The sequence below is a fragment of the Larimichthys crocea genome, chromosome III (genome assembly GCF_000972845.2).
Source record: "Larimichthys crocea isolate SSNF chromosome III, L_crocea_2.0, whole genome shotgun sequence".
Classification (NCBI taxonomy): domain Eukaryota; kingdom Metazoa; phylum Chordata; class Actinopteri; family Sciaenidae; genus Larimichthys; species Larimichthys crocea.
In genome coordinates, this window is record NC_040013.1 from 5,207,765 (window position 1) to 5,225,408 (window position 17,644).

A 17,644-nucleotide genomic window follows, 5' to 3' on the forward strand; every position below is an offset into this window, starting at 1 on the left:
AGCGTAGTTAGTGAGGGTGATGTACTGGGCTGCGTTATATTCCCTCACTATTTACATACATAAACATCCCTGAATGTATCCAGTACAACATCATCACTTCATCATTTCCAAACCATGTCACTGAATTAACACCTCTAAGTGTTCCAGAAACCCTGAACATTAAACAAAAGTAGAAATTTATGATAAAAGCTTTCTATTGGATTTACATTAGACTCTATAGGTGTCCCTAATAAAGTGGCCTATTGAGTGTATATGACAGACTTAATGATGTGTGCTTGTAATGGCAAGTATTGTCCAGTAGAAGTCAGACTAGTATAATGTATTCACGTTACAGGACACTATGGCACCGACACATAGTTTAGAGTTCAGACCTGTACAGATTTGCGTCCATGCAGAGAAACGCAATCCACTCATAATTGTGTGTCTGCTGTACGCTTGTGTTTCTTGGCATGCCAAGATTTTGATTGCGAGCCAGACTTGAGTCCCACTTTAGTCCCTCTGGTGCTTTCCACACAGTTAATTCAGAGAATCGTTCCAGTGTACGCTTTGCTATTCGAGCTCTCTGTTTTCCCTGAGGTGTTCCCTCGTACACCAACCCAATATAGGATCGCATCCATCATAATGTTTTTCAACTGGCATCAGATGGGTGCATATTTCAGGGTGATGCTGGGCAAGGTTTCAACTACAGACACATTTGGCCAGTTGTGGGCATGAAGATTGATTCTTAAAGATAGTTACTGAGACATTAAGATCACTGAAAGACATTTTGCCAGCCTTAAATGCAGACAAATTGGGCTTTTACAGGTCAGAGAGATGGTGTTTTAATACCATTAAAACAGATGCACTAATATTTTACAACTGTATATATTATGCTTGTATAGAATAAGAGCCTGGGGTCCGTTACTGTCTTTAACTTTGGGTCTACACCCATTATTTCTTTTGAGTTGTGCCTAATGAAGTTTAATAATTTAAGAACAGTGGAGGAAGCAGGGTAAAGGTTGCAAATACTGTGTGCAAGTGTATATATAGAATATAAAAAACACATGTAATTACAGTGGGAACAGCCACAATCGTTCTGCTCAGCCTGTAGCGCTTTTCATTCCATGAAAAGGAAGCCAAAGAGAGATTTCTCATATTTCCTATCCTGGTGATTTGCTGCCTGCTTACACCCACTCCTCTGGTTCTAAACTGGTGGGCATTTGATCGTACACTGTGTGAGTGAGAGAGAAACAGAATAGGAATTTGTGGTACGATGTAACAGCATTGTCTCCTGTTTTTTTTTTATGCCATGTGATCTTCCTCCAGCTGCTCTATGGCCATTGCTTTCTGAGTGAAGAGCGCTCCCTTTGTTTGTGTACTGACTGTGGTCGGCGTTTTATAGCCCACTGAGACTGTGCCAGTGTCGACTGCTGTATTTGATTCTCGCAGTAGCAGTCACTTTTGTTTTTGCCTGTTTGTCCGCATTTGTGCGGGCAAAAGACAGAAAACAGGGGAGAAAAGAGGCACGGTAACTGGAGGAAATGTAGTTTGTGGGATTTACAAACAGAATATGTACTATAAACGAGGGGTGATAAACCAAACCTATCTTTCCTCCACAGATGGGTTTAAAATCTGCCACGGCAAAGCCTGCACATAAGACCATTGCTTGCCTGACTCTGCAGCAAGCTGAGCTGCCCAAAGGGCTCGATGGAGCCCAGCGAGGAGTTAAAAGGGGGTTAGACCTAGCTTGGGAAAGCACTGTTCCCCTCTGTGACTGTCTACCCCCTACTGACCAGAGTGGCATGAGGCGTGTAAACATAATCTGCATTTCACATAGTCCCTTCTAGGAAACAGACAGACATCCAAGCAAGATCACATTGTGCATGAGTTACAGCGCCTTCAGCTATTTACTCAAGTTCCCAACATCAACAAACATCCTGCTTTTAAATAAGAGACTTGGGGGGAGATTAGAGAAACAGGGGCTACACGAACCCCCTTCCCCTTTTTCCCATAGAGACAGAGATCCAAACACTCACTGGAGAAATGCATTCAGCATTACATGTTTAAGGTGGCGGTGCAAACACCATTAACCCCAGTAAGTGTTTTTCGGGAAAGGAAAAGATAAATTTAGACTAATAGGTACAAACGGTAAGAGTTTGGTCTGTGCTAAATCACTGAATTAAACAAGACTTTGTTTCATTCTATGCAGAGTGCACCGAACTGTTGAAATGCAAAACTATTTATATATATTTTTTTCTGTTCCAAAGAACACAAACGAGCGTCTGTAAACAGATCCTAAATTTAGATGTTATGATTGGCAGACAGACAACAGACTGCAGTATCAAGGCTGTTTGTGATTCAAATGGAAATGAACAAAACATGTTCGCCATCACAACGTGATATGATAATTCCAGAAAGTGGATTTCTGTCAGAGTTAATTGCCTACCAAATTTTTTTTCAAGCAGTTATGTTGTAAATAGAAAAATCACATCCATTCAACAATGGCTCACAATCACACCAACCCTGATTCATCTTGATGCTTTGCATCGCTAAAAGGCTTTGTAACTTATTTCTGACTTCTGGGGACCTTCTGATTCTGCCTCTTTTTCCATAGCTCACACTATTTGGATAGTTTCAAGGTGATACAGTGGGTCATGGACGGGGTTACACAGTGTTAGGATGTGCAGAAAATAGATAAAAAGAGCTTTGTTGAATGCAGCCACAGAATAGTAGCTGTTATATCAACACTAAGGTAAAAGTGGTGTAAAGGAAAGAGTTCTTCTGACATTGAAGCATTTCAGGCAAGCTGTACAATGGTGACACTAAGGATACAGTGCAGTGCTTACTGGAAACTTAAGAAATGAACAGCCAAACACACGCCCACCATGAGACAAGGGTCGACAGTTCATGACTCTAAGGCTGTGAGTTCCAGTATCTGGATAAAATGTGCCTTGTTATGGGACTGTAAACATCAACTTGTGTCATTAGACTGGGACTTTCTAGAAGACCTCAGTCACTCTGTGTGGATGTAACCTCTGCCTCAGGGACGCTGATCCTCAGTGACTTTCTGACCTCTCAGAATTCCACTCACAGCAGGTCCAGTAAAGTCCCGGGGCCGCCACAGACTGCGATTCACATTCCGGCTGGATCTTCATGCTCTGTTGCAGATGCTCATAAATAAAATGTTATACCACGAAGGCAAAGACCCCCCTGCTTTACTTTACAGCCCCCTTAAGTAGGCTGCATTATTGGTATTAGGGAAAGGAGAATTCTCAGAGGCTAAAGCGTAACAAAGGAGCATCACCTGAAACATACAAGCTCCTTTGACATGTCAAGTGTTTTATCTTTATCTATAGAAACCACGTGAACCTGAATTCATCACTCAAAGGCCAAACATTTCTGACTTTTCTGATGTTTTGTAGCTTTCCAATGATATCAAACATGCAAGGATGAAGTCTAGAAATCTAGATTTCATTTCACTTGATGGAGCTGTACAGTCCTAAAAAATGGCATGCATTTAAATATCGCCCCAAGAGTAATAACTTGTGTTTGTAAAGTTGCTTTCATGCACATATTTGGCTCATTTAAAACATTTAAATGCAACTTAAATTAACTACTTTGAAAAAAAGTTGCCCAAAAAGTTCAATTATAAACTTGCAATTAGAGTTTAAAGGCAAAATACATTCATATAAAATCTAATTTGGACGGATTTCTAAATTTATATGCAAGACTAAAATAATTATGCCTACAAATGTTGATAAACTGGTGTCGTTAGAACATGTGCACATGTGGTTTTTTATGATTCATGCAGCCCTGCTGGACGACTTGCACAAACAGGCCCTACAACAGACATCTGAGATATTGCAATAGTAAATCTGAGTAGAGGACACGACATTCATCGCCGGTAGAGGTCTCCGGATAGGCTACACAGGACAAGGGGCAAAGTTAGATCTCAGCTGCACCACATGGGGTGTCACCGTGTCACTGTTGGACGCACAAGAGGCAGCGTTTGTGGGGGGAGAAAAGTGAAGCTGTGAGGGAAGACTGTACATTTTTTTTTTATCCTCTGCTCCAATCTCGGCTCCCACATCAGAAGAGACGACAGTGTTTGATTCGGGGTTTGCCTTAAAACCTCCAGGGAGTTTCTCTCTCCGGTGGGGCCGCCTGGATCTGGCGCTGTGGCTTGTTTGGCACTTTTCGAAGCGAGTCTTTTTTTTTGCGCTCACTTTAAGTTGAGCTAATAACGGCTCTGCACAGGACTGTATCTGTAAAGTTGCCAGAAAGCGGTGACGATGTTTTGCCGAAATCAAACAGCGAGAGCCACCGTTGCCCGGGGCTCTGCCCTTGAAATGGAGATACGGCGAGGGAAGTTCAGAAAGAGCGTTTTCCTGGACACATCACAGGTAGAGTCTGATTGTCCGCCAGTTATCACCTCCGCTTCAACACACACACACACACATACACGCTTTGGGGGGATTCTCTGTTCACTAAACTTTGACTGATCTCTCTCTCTCTCTACAAACTAACTTATTTGGCACGCGTTTAATCTTCTTCTGAAGGCATTTGACTGTGCGCTTTGCTGCGTGCGGCATTTTAATTAAAACTGCACCGGGGAGCTGTGATGTTGCGTTCATGTCCTCAAATTAAAGCTATTAGTTGCCGCATTTCTAAACTAATTTGCATTTTTACTCTTAACAAAAAAACCAATAACATCCCCACAGAGACTCGAAGGTGTGTCTGTGCTGCTCAGCAGTGCGCTGATGGTAACTTAAATGCGCTTTATGCTGTGCTCCATCTCCCATGACATTGTTTTAATATTCCTACATGGCTTAATATGGTAAAGTCTCGTTGGGATGCTTGCACTTTTTTAGCTGGTTATTGCATGACAGTTGTTTTTCATGTTAAACTTTTGTCCTCACTGCAACATTTCAAGCCCTCATGTCTCCAAGTTGTTTCAGTTTTGGCTGATTGGACAGTCACCTGCAAGTTTACAGTCAAAAGTTGAGAACTAGGTCAGAGCTTGTGTGTGTGTGTGTGTGTGTGTGTGTCCCTCTCAGCTGTTTTTATCACTGGAGTAGACCTGCTGCTTTTCCTCTTCCTCTCTTGCAAAAACTCCCATGTCAACATCTGCTTCATATTAGCCACTGTTTGTCAGCAGAGCAGACAGACACAGGAGCGACTTCCAATCTAACATCTCATTATTATTATTTTTTTACTCACAACAGGCTACTTTAATACTGTTTTGATGAAAAAGTCCTCCTTCTGTCTATCTCCCATCTCTTCCTTTCTTTCTCTCAGTCACACACACACACACACACTTGCCTGTGAGCCTTGGGCAGTTTGCATATTACTTTGATTTCACTTGAGCGAGCTGGTATTTGGTTATTCAGTCAGAAACATGTTCCTGTCTTAGGGCTGTTTGCATCTGTTAAATTAAAACTAAACCCATTTTACACTGTTTTTTTTTTTGGAAGTTCACAGAATTGTTTTGGTAATACTAGACAGACATAAATAACAGAGGGATGGTTGTGTGTGTGTGGGAGAGCATAAGAGAGAAAGGAGGGAGGACTCAATGGTAAGAGGATACTTAAAGAATGTTAATGGTGCAATATAGCAAATGGAAAAAGATGGGGTATTGATCCTGTCTCTCTCCTCCCCGCCCCGAACCTCTTTTTTACTCTGTCCACGTGTGTGTACAAGCATACATATTGTCATCTTACGTGTACTAGTTGTTTATAATTCATGTCACAGGAAAATAGCAGTAACCCCTGCGGGGGGCCAGGCACGCTCCGTCGTATTGATCTACAGTCAGAATTAACCTGATCCATCGTTTGAGCAGCGTGACTTCATATCTGGCTCTTGGTAGAGGTAAATAACACATAAATAACACTTCCTGGAGGTGCAGTAGTGTTAAAGTGGTTAAGTCTTTATTTTGAGATGGTGTGAGTTGACGGTTGCCTATTTTTTTTTTACTGCAGTCATTGTGATAAGAGAGATGATTATGCATTTATTTATACTTGGCCAGCAGGGTTAGGTTAGGGTTAAGGGGGCAGAAGTGGACAACAAATGACATGAAAAGGGAACTATTTAGGCATATGAACCATCACATTCATCTCTAAATCAAGCTTCACGGATATTCCACCCCTAACTTCCTGTTTGGTCTCTGTATTAGTTATTTATCAGGGTAAAGACTTCCTTTCCTTTCACGAAAAACAATCATTGCTTCCTTAACTCTGTAATCTGCTCTCTGCTGCTTCTCATACAAGATTAATTTGTGTCTCTGCCTTTGTTGCCAATGCTAATGATCCTCTTTCAGAGACTGGAACTTTTCTCCGGTCCTGTGTGCTCAGACTTTGTCAATGCCACCGCGGAACCAGCCTGTGGCATTTCAATGAAGCAGGCTACCTCGGTGTGAAAGCGCCCCATTTTCACCGTGCCAGGGGGATATCACATTTGTGTGTGTTCGTTTGTGCCAGCATTTGAGCCTCTTATGTAAATGTGTGTGTGTGTGTGTGTGTGTGTGTGTGTGTGTGTTAAGGTTGTTTGTCTGGAAATTCTGTTTCAATGACACGTTATCAGAGAATGAGCTGTTAGAGAATGACTGAACCCAAAGTGTGTTTGATTTTCACACTCATTCGTATGTATGTGAGCCACTGAAATGTGTATTTAGTAGAGAAAAGATGCATGCCTCAAACCTAAACTCTTACATTAGCCATATTCTCAGATGAGAACTACTGATTAGTTAAAGAGTTTAGCATTTAATATATGTGTATTCTCACGTCTTAACTTGCCTGGAGGCAAATGAAGCCAAGAGGATGATTTTCTAAGACTAAATGACTGCCATTATTAATCTAGAGACTGCAGACCTAAGCTTTGGGGATTTCTGTAGACTATGCACGTAATTATGGCTATCAGTTATGTAAATAAAAGATTAAAATGTTTCAAATATTGTTAGGAACCCGGTTTAGACATATTATATACTTTGCAAGATACTGTATCCACGCGAACATAATTCAAATGTCTCAGCATTATCAAGAGGACTCCTGACAGTCTGTCTTGCTGTGTTCCGACTCCACGTCCTCTGAGGTCCGCTGGTGCTGAATCATTCTGCTGTGTGCGTATCACAAATTGACAGGCTAATATGGTCAGAGGAGTGGAAGGAGAATGAGAAACGGAGCAAGTGATTACATGCTCATACAGCATTTGTCCAGAAATCCATTCTGCAGACGTCCTGTCGATCCTCTGCCCCGCCGCTCTCAGTGGGCGCAGGGAAGACATCTGCTTTCAACATCCCTCCTCTCTGATCCACAAGGCCACCAGTGTGTCTCTGCACTCTGCTCCGTCTCGACCCTCGTCGTCGTTGCTGCTGCTGCTGCTGCTGCTTTCAGCTGAAGCCACCCAGGCATGCAGTGGGAGCACGGGCAAGTGTGGTTATTGTTATGGAGGTGGGGATGGAATTTCATCCATTTTAATGCCTCAACTCCACATTATGTTTAACTCAAGGATGGTCCCTACTAGTCTACCCCACTGTGGCTACCACCAGCTATGCAGGGCCAGGAAGTGGTTAGACGAGTGTGTGATGACACACCCATACACCCACACTCTCTCCCAGCCTGCAAGAGTGTATGGCAAGGTCCTGGGAGTTAGCCATTTGTATTGAGGAAAAAGCTTTAACAGCTTCGAGTTGCGGTTTGGTTTTTGGTGCTCTGCCCTTCCACGCCCCGTAGATACACACACTCTCACCAGTTAGTATCCAAATTGAACATACTAGTGGCTTTAGTGAAATTTTTGGATGCTATGGGTGTTCCCTTTGCTCAGCATGTTACTCACCCACCCTAAGAATGTGTCAGTCACACCAGGAGTGCAGTAACTCCTACTGTAGCCCGGGTAATGTGATGCAGTGTTTTATTTTAAAGTCATACATTTTCAGAAGGAGAAGCTCTTATCTGAATTTGTTTTCAGTGTGCAGGTGTTTACTTGTTTGGTTTGGGGGAATATTTTGCTTTTATCAGTGGAAACTGCTGTTATTGCTCCCATGTCTGAAAAATAGTGTAGCTGCTATGTTTTCTCCAGATGCTTGGACGCATGGTTTATCGTTCATATAGGCCGAGACCTTGCACTGTAAGCATACTCGCGCTCAGCAGCCTCCCAGTGTGGCTTCTGCTAGTGTTTAATGTGGCCTGGCAGAAACTGTGATGAACTAAGCCTGTTTATGTAAGCATATGTTCGCCTCCCCCCCACATACAGAGAGACAGAGAGAGAGGTTGTATACTGTAGCCGTTGCCAGGATGACACTTTTGCCAGCAAAGAGGAAGCACCTCAGACCATGAACCCATTGAGAAAACAGTTGTTTTCAATGAATGCCAAAACTTCCCTTGAGTCTCCTTCTCAAGGCAGCTCTGTGTTCCCAGAGAACAATGGGCCATCACTGCACTATAGCCCAAAACCAAGCCCTGTGCTGGGGCATGAAATGCCAGGCGAAGGAGCTCGGGGGGTTCTTAAGAGTGGATGCATTCTGTCTACAGTGTCAGAGTTGCCAAGACTGGTCTACATAGAGTTCTGTGAGAGGAGTTATAATATGGGATTTTTAGCCCAGTCTTCTAAAGTAGTTTGGGACTACCCAGTAGCGTGGGTGTGTGTGTGTGCCGTCAGGGCTTTCTGGCATGTTGAACACTGCAGGGGTGCAAAGGAGATGCCAGGGAAAAGTTTACCCCTCTTAAGATCCTTCGTCTCAAACAAAGGTCGACCACTGGAGCTTTCTGCTTGGAGGCTTTCTTGGTATGTTGAGGGATATTTAAACTAGCAAATGTTTAACTTTTTTCTTTATTACTCTGGCTTTGTGTGTACACTATTGTGGAGCACTGTTCCCACTCAGCCTCTCAGCGCGAGCACAAATGAAAAATTGTTTAATCTCCGGTTCTTCAAGCCGTGAGTAAAATTCAGCCTATGTCCCACTATTGTTCCCATGGTAATGACTGGACTGTTTGCCTAATAAGTTTGGTGAAAGACAGAACAAAGCGTTATTGTTTAAGCAAAGTATTTAATAAAGATTCTTACTTCTTTCACTGTTGAACGCGCGTACGCACACGCTTTATCTTTCCTTGCAACAAGGCAAGGTTATTTTGTAGTTTATTATTTAACACAATAGACCTATTGTTTGAAGGGTAATTTTTTATACATCAAATGTAATTGATGTTATGCAGTTCTCTGTCTGTCTCTGATTTGTTCTTTTTTTTTTTTACCGTGAGCTATAGCTGACGATTCTCATATAATGCAGATTTGTTCACTCGATGGTGGGCCTCAAAAATCCCCTGGAGGTCTGTGTTCTTTCCTATTTCATATGATCCAGGCTTGCGTCATAGTTAGTGGATGCCCTCTTGTGCTGGCCTCCCTCCCTAAGACCCAAGGACACTTTTATTCACAGCCTTATCTTATCTAAGTCTCACTGACTGGCCGAAACGTTCATTGTTTAGTGTGGAAACACAGTAAAATTGGCATCATGAAGGTAAAATTTGATTTCAGCATTGGCAATGAATGTCTTTCTCTCTGTTCTGTTGCCATTCAGTCTTCATCTATGTCCACATTCTCGTCGCTGTAAAAGGATACAGAGCTGACCGCCTTAGTGTGAGGGCCGTACATGTTTTTAGGCAGAAGTGTTTTAGCCCTGGAATGTGGTTAGTGGCCTGCGTCTGTAAGTGGCAACTGGTGTCAGGGTTCAGTTTAACAGCTGAGGGTCTGTTGCTGATGTTGCAAGTGAACCCCACCCAACCACACACAGTACATTTCCTTGTACCTTATATGACTTTGTCTCTCAACAAGGCGTTAATAGAGAGAGAGAGATAGCAAAGATAGATAACAGACATGTATGTGCGCATACACACAGGAAGTGAGTCACACATGCTGCCATTATCCAGTTCACAGATGTCTGCATCTTCATGTACGTCTGCACATTCGCAAAAGCTTCCTTATTTTTGCTTTTCTGAGCGAAAGCTGTTGTATTGAGCTCATTAGTCATTCATGATAACTGCAGTTTTTTCAGCCTCTGTTTCACACAGACACACACACACACACACACACACACACACCTTTTAGACAGTGACTAAGCAGCAGTGTCTCCTTGAGCAAGGACCATTGCATATTCTCAGACAGACAGGCCTTTGTTCGCACGGTGTATGCTGTCCTGAGCGAGGCTGTCACTTGCAGTGACTCGGTTAACAGACAGATGGATAGATAGATGGAGGTGACGTAATTCCTGGATACTTTCCCACTTTCCCAGATGGGAAACTTCCCCCATGCATCATGAAACCTGTCTCAATCAGTGACTACCTCGCTTAGTTTAGTGGATAATGCGTTTGAATCCAGTAACCCAGAACTGTTGCCGTTCAAGTCTGTTCTTGTCTCCCTTTTTTTACTCTGTAATCCTGGAAACACGGGGATGTGGACTTGAGTCATTGTTACTTGGACTTGAGTCAACTTGACTCACTCTTTTGCCTTGAAACGGAAGTTAAAGATTCATGACTTGACTTGAGACATGATGACTCAAAAGACTTTATGTTTTCAGGTGAAACGTTAAATATGAAATATTAAAAATGTTCAACATAGTCCATGGTAATGGCATGATTGGATGACTTGATGTCAGTCAAAGTCCTTACGACGCTACCTGATGGTCTCACAGCGTAATAATTGATATCACTAATCAACCCAGTCGCCAGAATAAAACGTTGGCAAGGTGTAACGTTAAATCTCAGTCATTGACAGTCCAATGTTGACTGCATGCAGCATCCTTCACGCTCTGCTGAACGGCCGTTATCGGTTCAATAATTATGATTTATGTTGTGACAACACTGTGGTTAGGGTCTGGTTAGGGTTGGGCATGCGGAAAGAATTTAGTATAGGTCCCAAAGTCTTGCTAGAAATATACAGTTTTGAAAAGGTGCCTAAAATAAGGACTTGACTCAGCTTGACTTGACTTGGCTCGAGATCTGGCCCAAATGAGTTTAGTCATGACTGCTGGAGAAATATCACAATGGAAAGATTCTGGATCAGTCCTTGTTGTAAGCTCAGCTATTCCAGACAATATGAATGTCACCAAGTAAAAAAAAAAGGTGTAAAAGAAACTAGATTAGGTCTTAAATGATCCAATAAAGTAAATCGATGTGTTGTTTCTTCCAGATTAAAGATCATGAAAATGATTAACATACTGCAGGTAAACCATCCGTTCTCGCTTCCTGCCTCTGTGAGCTTTTATGTCCTTCCACTGTTTCATTCTCCCCAATCTATCAAACTCCACGCCTCCTGTCCCCAGGAGAGCCGCATTATGTGGGCCACACCACTTCTTTGAGGCCCAGGTCCCCTGATACAGCAGGAAAATTGTTCTTTTTTTGTTATGTAGTGTAGGACTAACCCACTTTTCTGATCCAGATTACACAGGAAGGTCTTCCTTTGTTTCCCCTAGACAGTCATAGAAGATTACTATTTGTTTTACATCCTTTTATCCCTCAATCTGTTTTCTTTTTTGTATACACACCCCACCAGAGAGACCTTAAACCATAACCTGTCAAGCCCGGCGCTAACAGGCTATAAAACAGAACTTGGCTGATTCATGCCGAAGGTGTCTTCTTCCTGTGAACATGAGACCCCCACTGCACTCTGCTCTGTTAAACATTGACAAAAAGACACCAACACACAGACACACACACACAGATTCCAACGTGTGGTTTCATTTACAGTCCAGGACACTTGTTGTCAACCCCCTTTTGACTTATCACTGAAGGCTTAGAAACACGAGAGGCTTTGTGTCCATGCGGAGGAAAAAAAAGCCATTCGCTACTAGAAATGGTTGCAATTGCCGCTGATATGTTAGGGGTTTTGTTACATTGTGCACGGACGAGTAAACTAAACAGACTAACGGTGAAGTCTGGTTGAAAAATATTGGCCACCCTTTACAGAAAGCTGAACCCAGATTGTCAGTAAAAGTCACTTTGAACTTCATGTGAATCCATTACAAGCCTGTATGCTCCAAGTTTAGCCTGTAACTTCACCAGGGACAAGTCATTAACCTTCAATTCCACACAGTCATTAAGGCTGAAGAATATGGGGCATGTCTGTGTCAGCCCACTATGCCACATGTTTTCTTCTATTCCTTTCTATTCCAGCCTCTTCTGTCATTTTTTTTTTTTCTAGACAAAGAGGCTTTTTATCCCTCGCTCCTATACATCACGCAAGTACCTGATGGTATTGTGAAATAGATGGAGTCAGGGCCTCTCTTTCATACCGAGGAATGCACTGTGAAAGGAATCGATGCTGGGGAATGTTTAGAAGTACGTGTGTGTGTGTGTGTAGGTGGTGGGTAGGTGTAATGTGCATGCCCGTTCCTGCACTGATTTGGACTATTGTTTTCATTTTGTGCAATCGCACTTAGTTACAAAGTGATGAGTTCAAGCTAAGTCACCTGCATGCCCACTGTGAACCCAGAGTAATAACCAGCAACTGTAGGTGTTTAGCTGATGGATGCTGGTATTGCATTGCAATTCTGTCCCTAAACCACAAAAAATTGCGTGCAGCATCGAGACGAAATTCAAAACCACGTCTTGGTGAAAGGAGATTTTCGCAGCGCAGCTTGGCTAGGAGTTTACTGGATGTATGTGTGGAGAGGAGAGGGCAAAGGGGCACAACCACCAATGATGTTGTTCTCTGTTTTGATGATGCTGAGCAGGTGTTTGACTTTATGAGAGCAGATGGGTCTATTATGCATGTCTGCCTTCCCTGCATGCTGCATAGTGTACTAGTCCCTGCCAGCATGCCTGTGTTTTAATGTGTTTGTTTACTGGGCCCAGTGGCAGACGGTGTTGTGTCAGATCTTGTTGTATCGTTGTGTTGTTCTTGCTCTCTCAGCAATTTATTTTTTATTGTGTCTTTCGCTAGTTTTCCATTATTACCTAACTCAAGGAAAATGGAGAGAAATCAGCTTGACTAGATGTTCACTCAGATGGATTTGGATGCTTAATCACAGGTACTGAAGGTAGATTCCATGGAAAAGACCTAAATGTTGAAGATACAATCATATTACTAAAAACATTTATAGCAGGTGGATCGGTTCGAATGCCTGTTAGCACCATTTGTCAGCATTAAAAGAGGTCTGGCAGTCAGCACTTTAAAATGTGATAGCGGCATAAGACAAATCACCAGTCTGCAAATTGGATAATGCATCAGTTAAAAAGATGTAGCACTAAATGCAAGAGAAAATAAAGTTAAGCAGGATTTCACGGTTGGTATGTAAATGAATTTGATGAGTTCCTTTTAAAAACGAGGCGAAAAAGCATAACTGAAGCTGAAAGTATAGGTCCATTCATCATCTAGTCAGATAAGTACTATTAGCTATTCTGATAATGGATTGGTTAAAAGTTAAAATGCAAAATATTTGCTCAATTTACCTCCTCAAATGTGAGGATATGCTGCTTTTTTTGGTTTCATGTCATTGTAAATTGAAATATCTTTAGATTTTGAACTGTTGGTGGGACAAGATGAGACATTTGAAGACATAACCTCGAGAGCCTCTTTGAAGGCCATTTTGTTTCTATTTTCTGACCATTAATAGACTCGTTTTACCACGTACAATATCTGTTTTACTTTCAAATTTCTGTGTGTACTGCATGTGTAATGTAATCCAGACTTGGCTCTCACTAAGGGATTCCCTAAAGTTATGACTAGCCGGGCCAAAGTGAGAAAAGCAGCTGACTCAGGGATGACTGCGACTGATGATTTGGGTGATGTCATTTTTAACCAAGTGAGAAGCAAAACTCAAATATGTCTTCTTAGAAACAATAATAAAACTACACCAATAAACTTTTTTAATTAAATATAAATACGGTGTTAAATTCAATGCAACCCTGAACAATTCTCCAAAAACTTTTTGTGATGCATAAAAAGACGAGTGAGCGTTAAAATATCTTTAATTAATGTAAACTAAATCAATGACATCATGTTCAATACTTTGTTCAGTCAAGTACCTCATTAGCCTTTCTTCTCCTCACTCCTAGCTGACTGAATAACTTATGTTTTATTCACTAGAACGGCACATAGAGTAAAAACAATTGTGGTAAAGGGTAAACAGGTATGTGTCTTGGTTCTTCTGGGACATTTGAGCAGCATAGAAGTTAACGACATCTTCACCTTAACCTTTAAAGATGTTCTGCCTGTCACTCTGAGATATGGTCTGCGTTATGTCGTCTCTGCAGATGTTTAGATTCTCATATTGTTTCTGCAGATGCCTCTGCTTTAGATTTTACCCAGACAGACGTTTACTACAAACAGCAGCCTCTACTGAGCTCTACTAAAAATATTTATTGTGGTTTGGCAGAAATGACCTCACTGAAAATACAAGTGCCGAATTTTCTTTTGGTCTGACTATTTATACACGGAACAAAGAGTTTTGTTGTGTCTATATTTGTGTCTGTCTTTCTCTTCACTGCTCGTTCTCATGTCTGTGAAACTCATCTCCGTCATGTCTTGAGGCTGTTTGAAATGAGTAGAAGCTCATTACCTTCTCAAACGTTCATTCTGTCTCTTTAACTTCTCATTTTAACAGAGCTGCAATGATTCGTCGATCAGTTGTCAACCAATAAATGAACAGCCTAATATTTTGATAATCGATTAATCGTTTTGAGTATTTTCTTTGGAAAAACAAGTTAAAATTCTTCTCTGATTTTTGATTCCAGCTTTTAAATGTGAATATTTTCTGGTTTCTACTTACCTATGACTGTAAACTGAACAACTTTGGGTGTGGACCAACAAAACATGGATGTTTTTTTTTGTTTTTTTATCATTTTCTGATATTTGATGGACCAAATAGTTAATAAGTTAATGAAGAAAATAATTGAGCGATTAATCAACAATAAAAATAATTATTGTTGCATTAGATAAGAATCGATACGACGCACATCTTACCTGTCAGAGTACACTGTGCTTCACATAGTAACTCTTGCTGTGTTGCTGTTTCTGCTCTGCAGAGGGAGCCATTGCACCATTTCAGATTCTGCAGCAGTAAAGACACGCCTTCCTCTCTTCTTATTCACCTTTCCTCTAACAGCCCTGACATTCAATTTATATTCACCGTCCAGTCATTGATAATGATTCAAGAAAAGCATGCACATTTTTGAATACTAAATGAATCGCCTCGGTGTACGTATCCTCTTAAATCCGCACGTATCTTCCTCTGATATTGCACATCCTGCACCCCTGAGGGCAGAAATCGATGGGGATGAATTGCCTAACGAGTAAGTTTCTCTTTCACTGAGCTGCCCGGTTGCTCAGAGTGATGAGATGCTGCAGTCTCCTGTGACTGGCTGAGGTAGCTGAAAGTCAGCAATAATTCTGGGAAGCAGCCAGAGGAGGGTTGGAGTGCTTACTCCTGACATGCAGCTCAAATGTGTGTTTGTGTGTGTATGTCTGAGTTCTTGAGCCTAGCTTTCCTTCATGGCCAACAGTACAAATGAAGTGTTATTGAGAAATAAGATGGCCTTTTGAACCAGGTGCTGAAAGGACTCCACGTTCTTTTATCTGTGTGTGATGATGCAGGCTACTCCCCGAGCTTTTCTAAACTAATCCACGGGCTGTGACGCATACATCCTTTTCTTCAATATGGGATTTCCAGAAGAAAAAAAAAGCACACCAGCTGCATGATTTATGGCTCCGTGTCCAACATTTCATTTACAGCATTACTCAAGTTTTGATCACGGCTAGAGAGTAGAACGTTCTCTATGACATGCATCATCCTAACATCCCCTCTATCTAATCTTAAAGTAGGAGTTAGACCAGTCAGACATTACAGACTGAAACTGATACACCTAATAACAAGGTAGACCGTCGATGAGATTTACAATGTCATTACTGCGCCTCTGTGTCTGAGTTATGGCTGCGAAGCTGTCGGCGCAGGTTTTTCATGCTCTATAACTGAGAACTGACCTCCAGGGGGATTTCTCTCATGATACGTCTGGTTTCACAGCTCGTCACGCGCTGCTGTCATCAAGTCGAACAGATGTGACCCAGTACCTGCCGTGACACAGCACATTCATACGTGTTCTTTCTTTCTTTTGGTGGGCTGACTCATAAACTGTTTTTATGTCTGTCTGTTCCTGTGTTAATCAAAAGTCTCTGCACAATCACAGGAATTCATTTTATCTCTGTGAATGTTGTTTTTTATTTGTGACGCACATTTCACAGAGACAGATTTATAACCCGGTGCTTTGGCAGAACTCGTTTTCAGTGTGTGACTATAAATTAGTTGAAAGATGCCTCTTCTTCTCTCGCTGTCCTTGTGTAATCAGCCGTCTCCCTCATGGTGTATTTGATTCTATCTTAATTCACTTTTGTGGCCTCAGCGTTTGGGAGGACGTTTGCTTGGCAGCCCATAATCAGACAAACAAACCTTGATCAGCTGATTTAGTCTCATATTTTCAGACACTTCTGCCACGGTTTCATTTTGTGTGTGTGTGTGTGTGCGTGTGCTGACATGGTTTACAGAGTGTTTGTTTATGTCTGTTTATGCCAGGGTGTGTATTTGTGTCTGTGTACGTACGTCTCAGTTGGTGAGTGGGAGTTGTCGTGTGGGTGGGGTTCAGTTTTCAGATTGGGTCTGGATGACATTCAGGGTTCTTTGTTGTGGTTTTGGGACCGGCTGGCCTGGGGCACCCTCTGCTGTTTCCCTGCCCTGTTCTGCTGCCACACTGTGTGTTAGACTAAAGACAGCTTTTAACCTTTTATCACAGACTGTGCAGTTGTGACGTTGCTATCTGAAACCATAAGTTGATGCTTTTGTATGTATGTATGATGATCATCAGTGTGGTCTGTCTCCAGAGTATCACATGGATCTCCTTTGGGTTCATTGTGCACATCTTTCTTGGCCACCATACTGGAGTTGCTCCTACTAAATTCTACACACTGTTCGTTGATTGACTGATTGAACAGTGAGGGTCTTATTTTCATATATTTTTTAACTGATAATCCAATTCATCAAATTTATTGCAATGATCGGGAAAAGCAGCATCATCCCTAAACAGACTTTTGATGGGAACCTGAAGGTGATCATACAGGTTTAAATCCACCCCCAGGCAAGAAACACCTACTTGGAAGAGAAAATGAAGGCAAACATTTAAATTATTGCCCCAACTGTTCGAAGTAAACATCAGTCAGAGTTAAAAGTGGGACAGTTTTCTCTGCTATGAAGGTTACTACTCACTTTTGATTTTTCAAGTCGTTTCCCTTCCATCCTCACTTCATTGCTCAAAACATCACCACTCTCCACCTGAATGTCCAACAACTACTGCTTTAAAAGATGAAATATACCATTGAACCTTCTTACAGCTCATTATTTCCTCCACTGCACAAACTATATGTATGAGTCTGACACTGTGGACCTCCTCTCAGACACTGGAAAAAGGCGCCTCATTACTAATAACTTGCTTAGTTCCGCTCAATTCCTATATGCCTATGGGATCATGGTTATGTTATTTGATCCCATAGACACTCATCAGGAAAGCCTAATTTTGCTGTTTGACATAACTTCAGACCAAGGTGCAAAATTAACTTTTATGTCCAGTGGCCAAATGGCTTTTTTTGGCTGAAGAGGAAGCAAATCTACCAGCTACTTGCATATTTTACCAGCATT

At 41.8% G+C, this 17,644-nt stretch overlaps 1 protein-coding gene across 2 annotated transcripts in view; it reads left to right on the forward strand.

Moving 5' to 3' along the window:
- The first annotated feature begins 3,808 nt into the window (after positions 1–3,808).
- Positions 3,809–17,644, forward strand: part of rtkna (rhotekin a) — a 54,681-nt gene continuing 40,845 nt past the window's right edge. Inside the window, exon 1 of one of the 2 annotated variants that reach the window (XM_019275984.2) lies at positions 3,809–4,382. In XM_019275984.2, coding sequence (XP_019131529.1) covers positions 4,272–4,382 — 111 coding nt within the window. In that variant the 5' untranslated portion in view covers positions 3,809–4,271. The remainder of the gene's footprint in view (positions 4,383–17,644) is intronic. The other variant, XM_019275982.2, reaches the window with a different exon arrangement.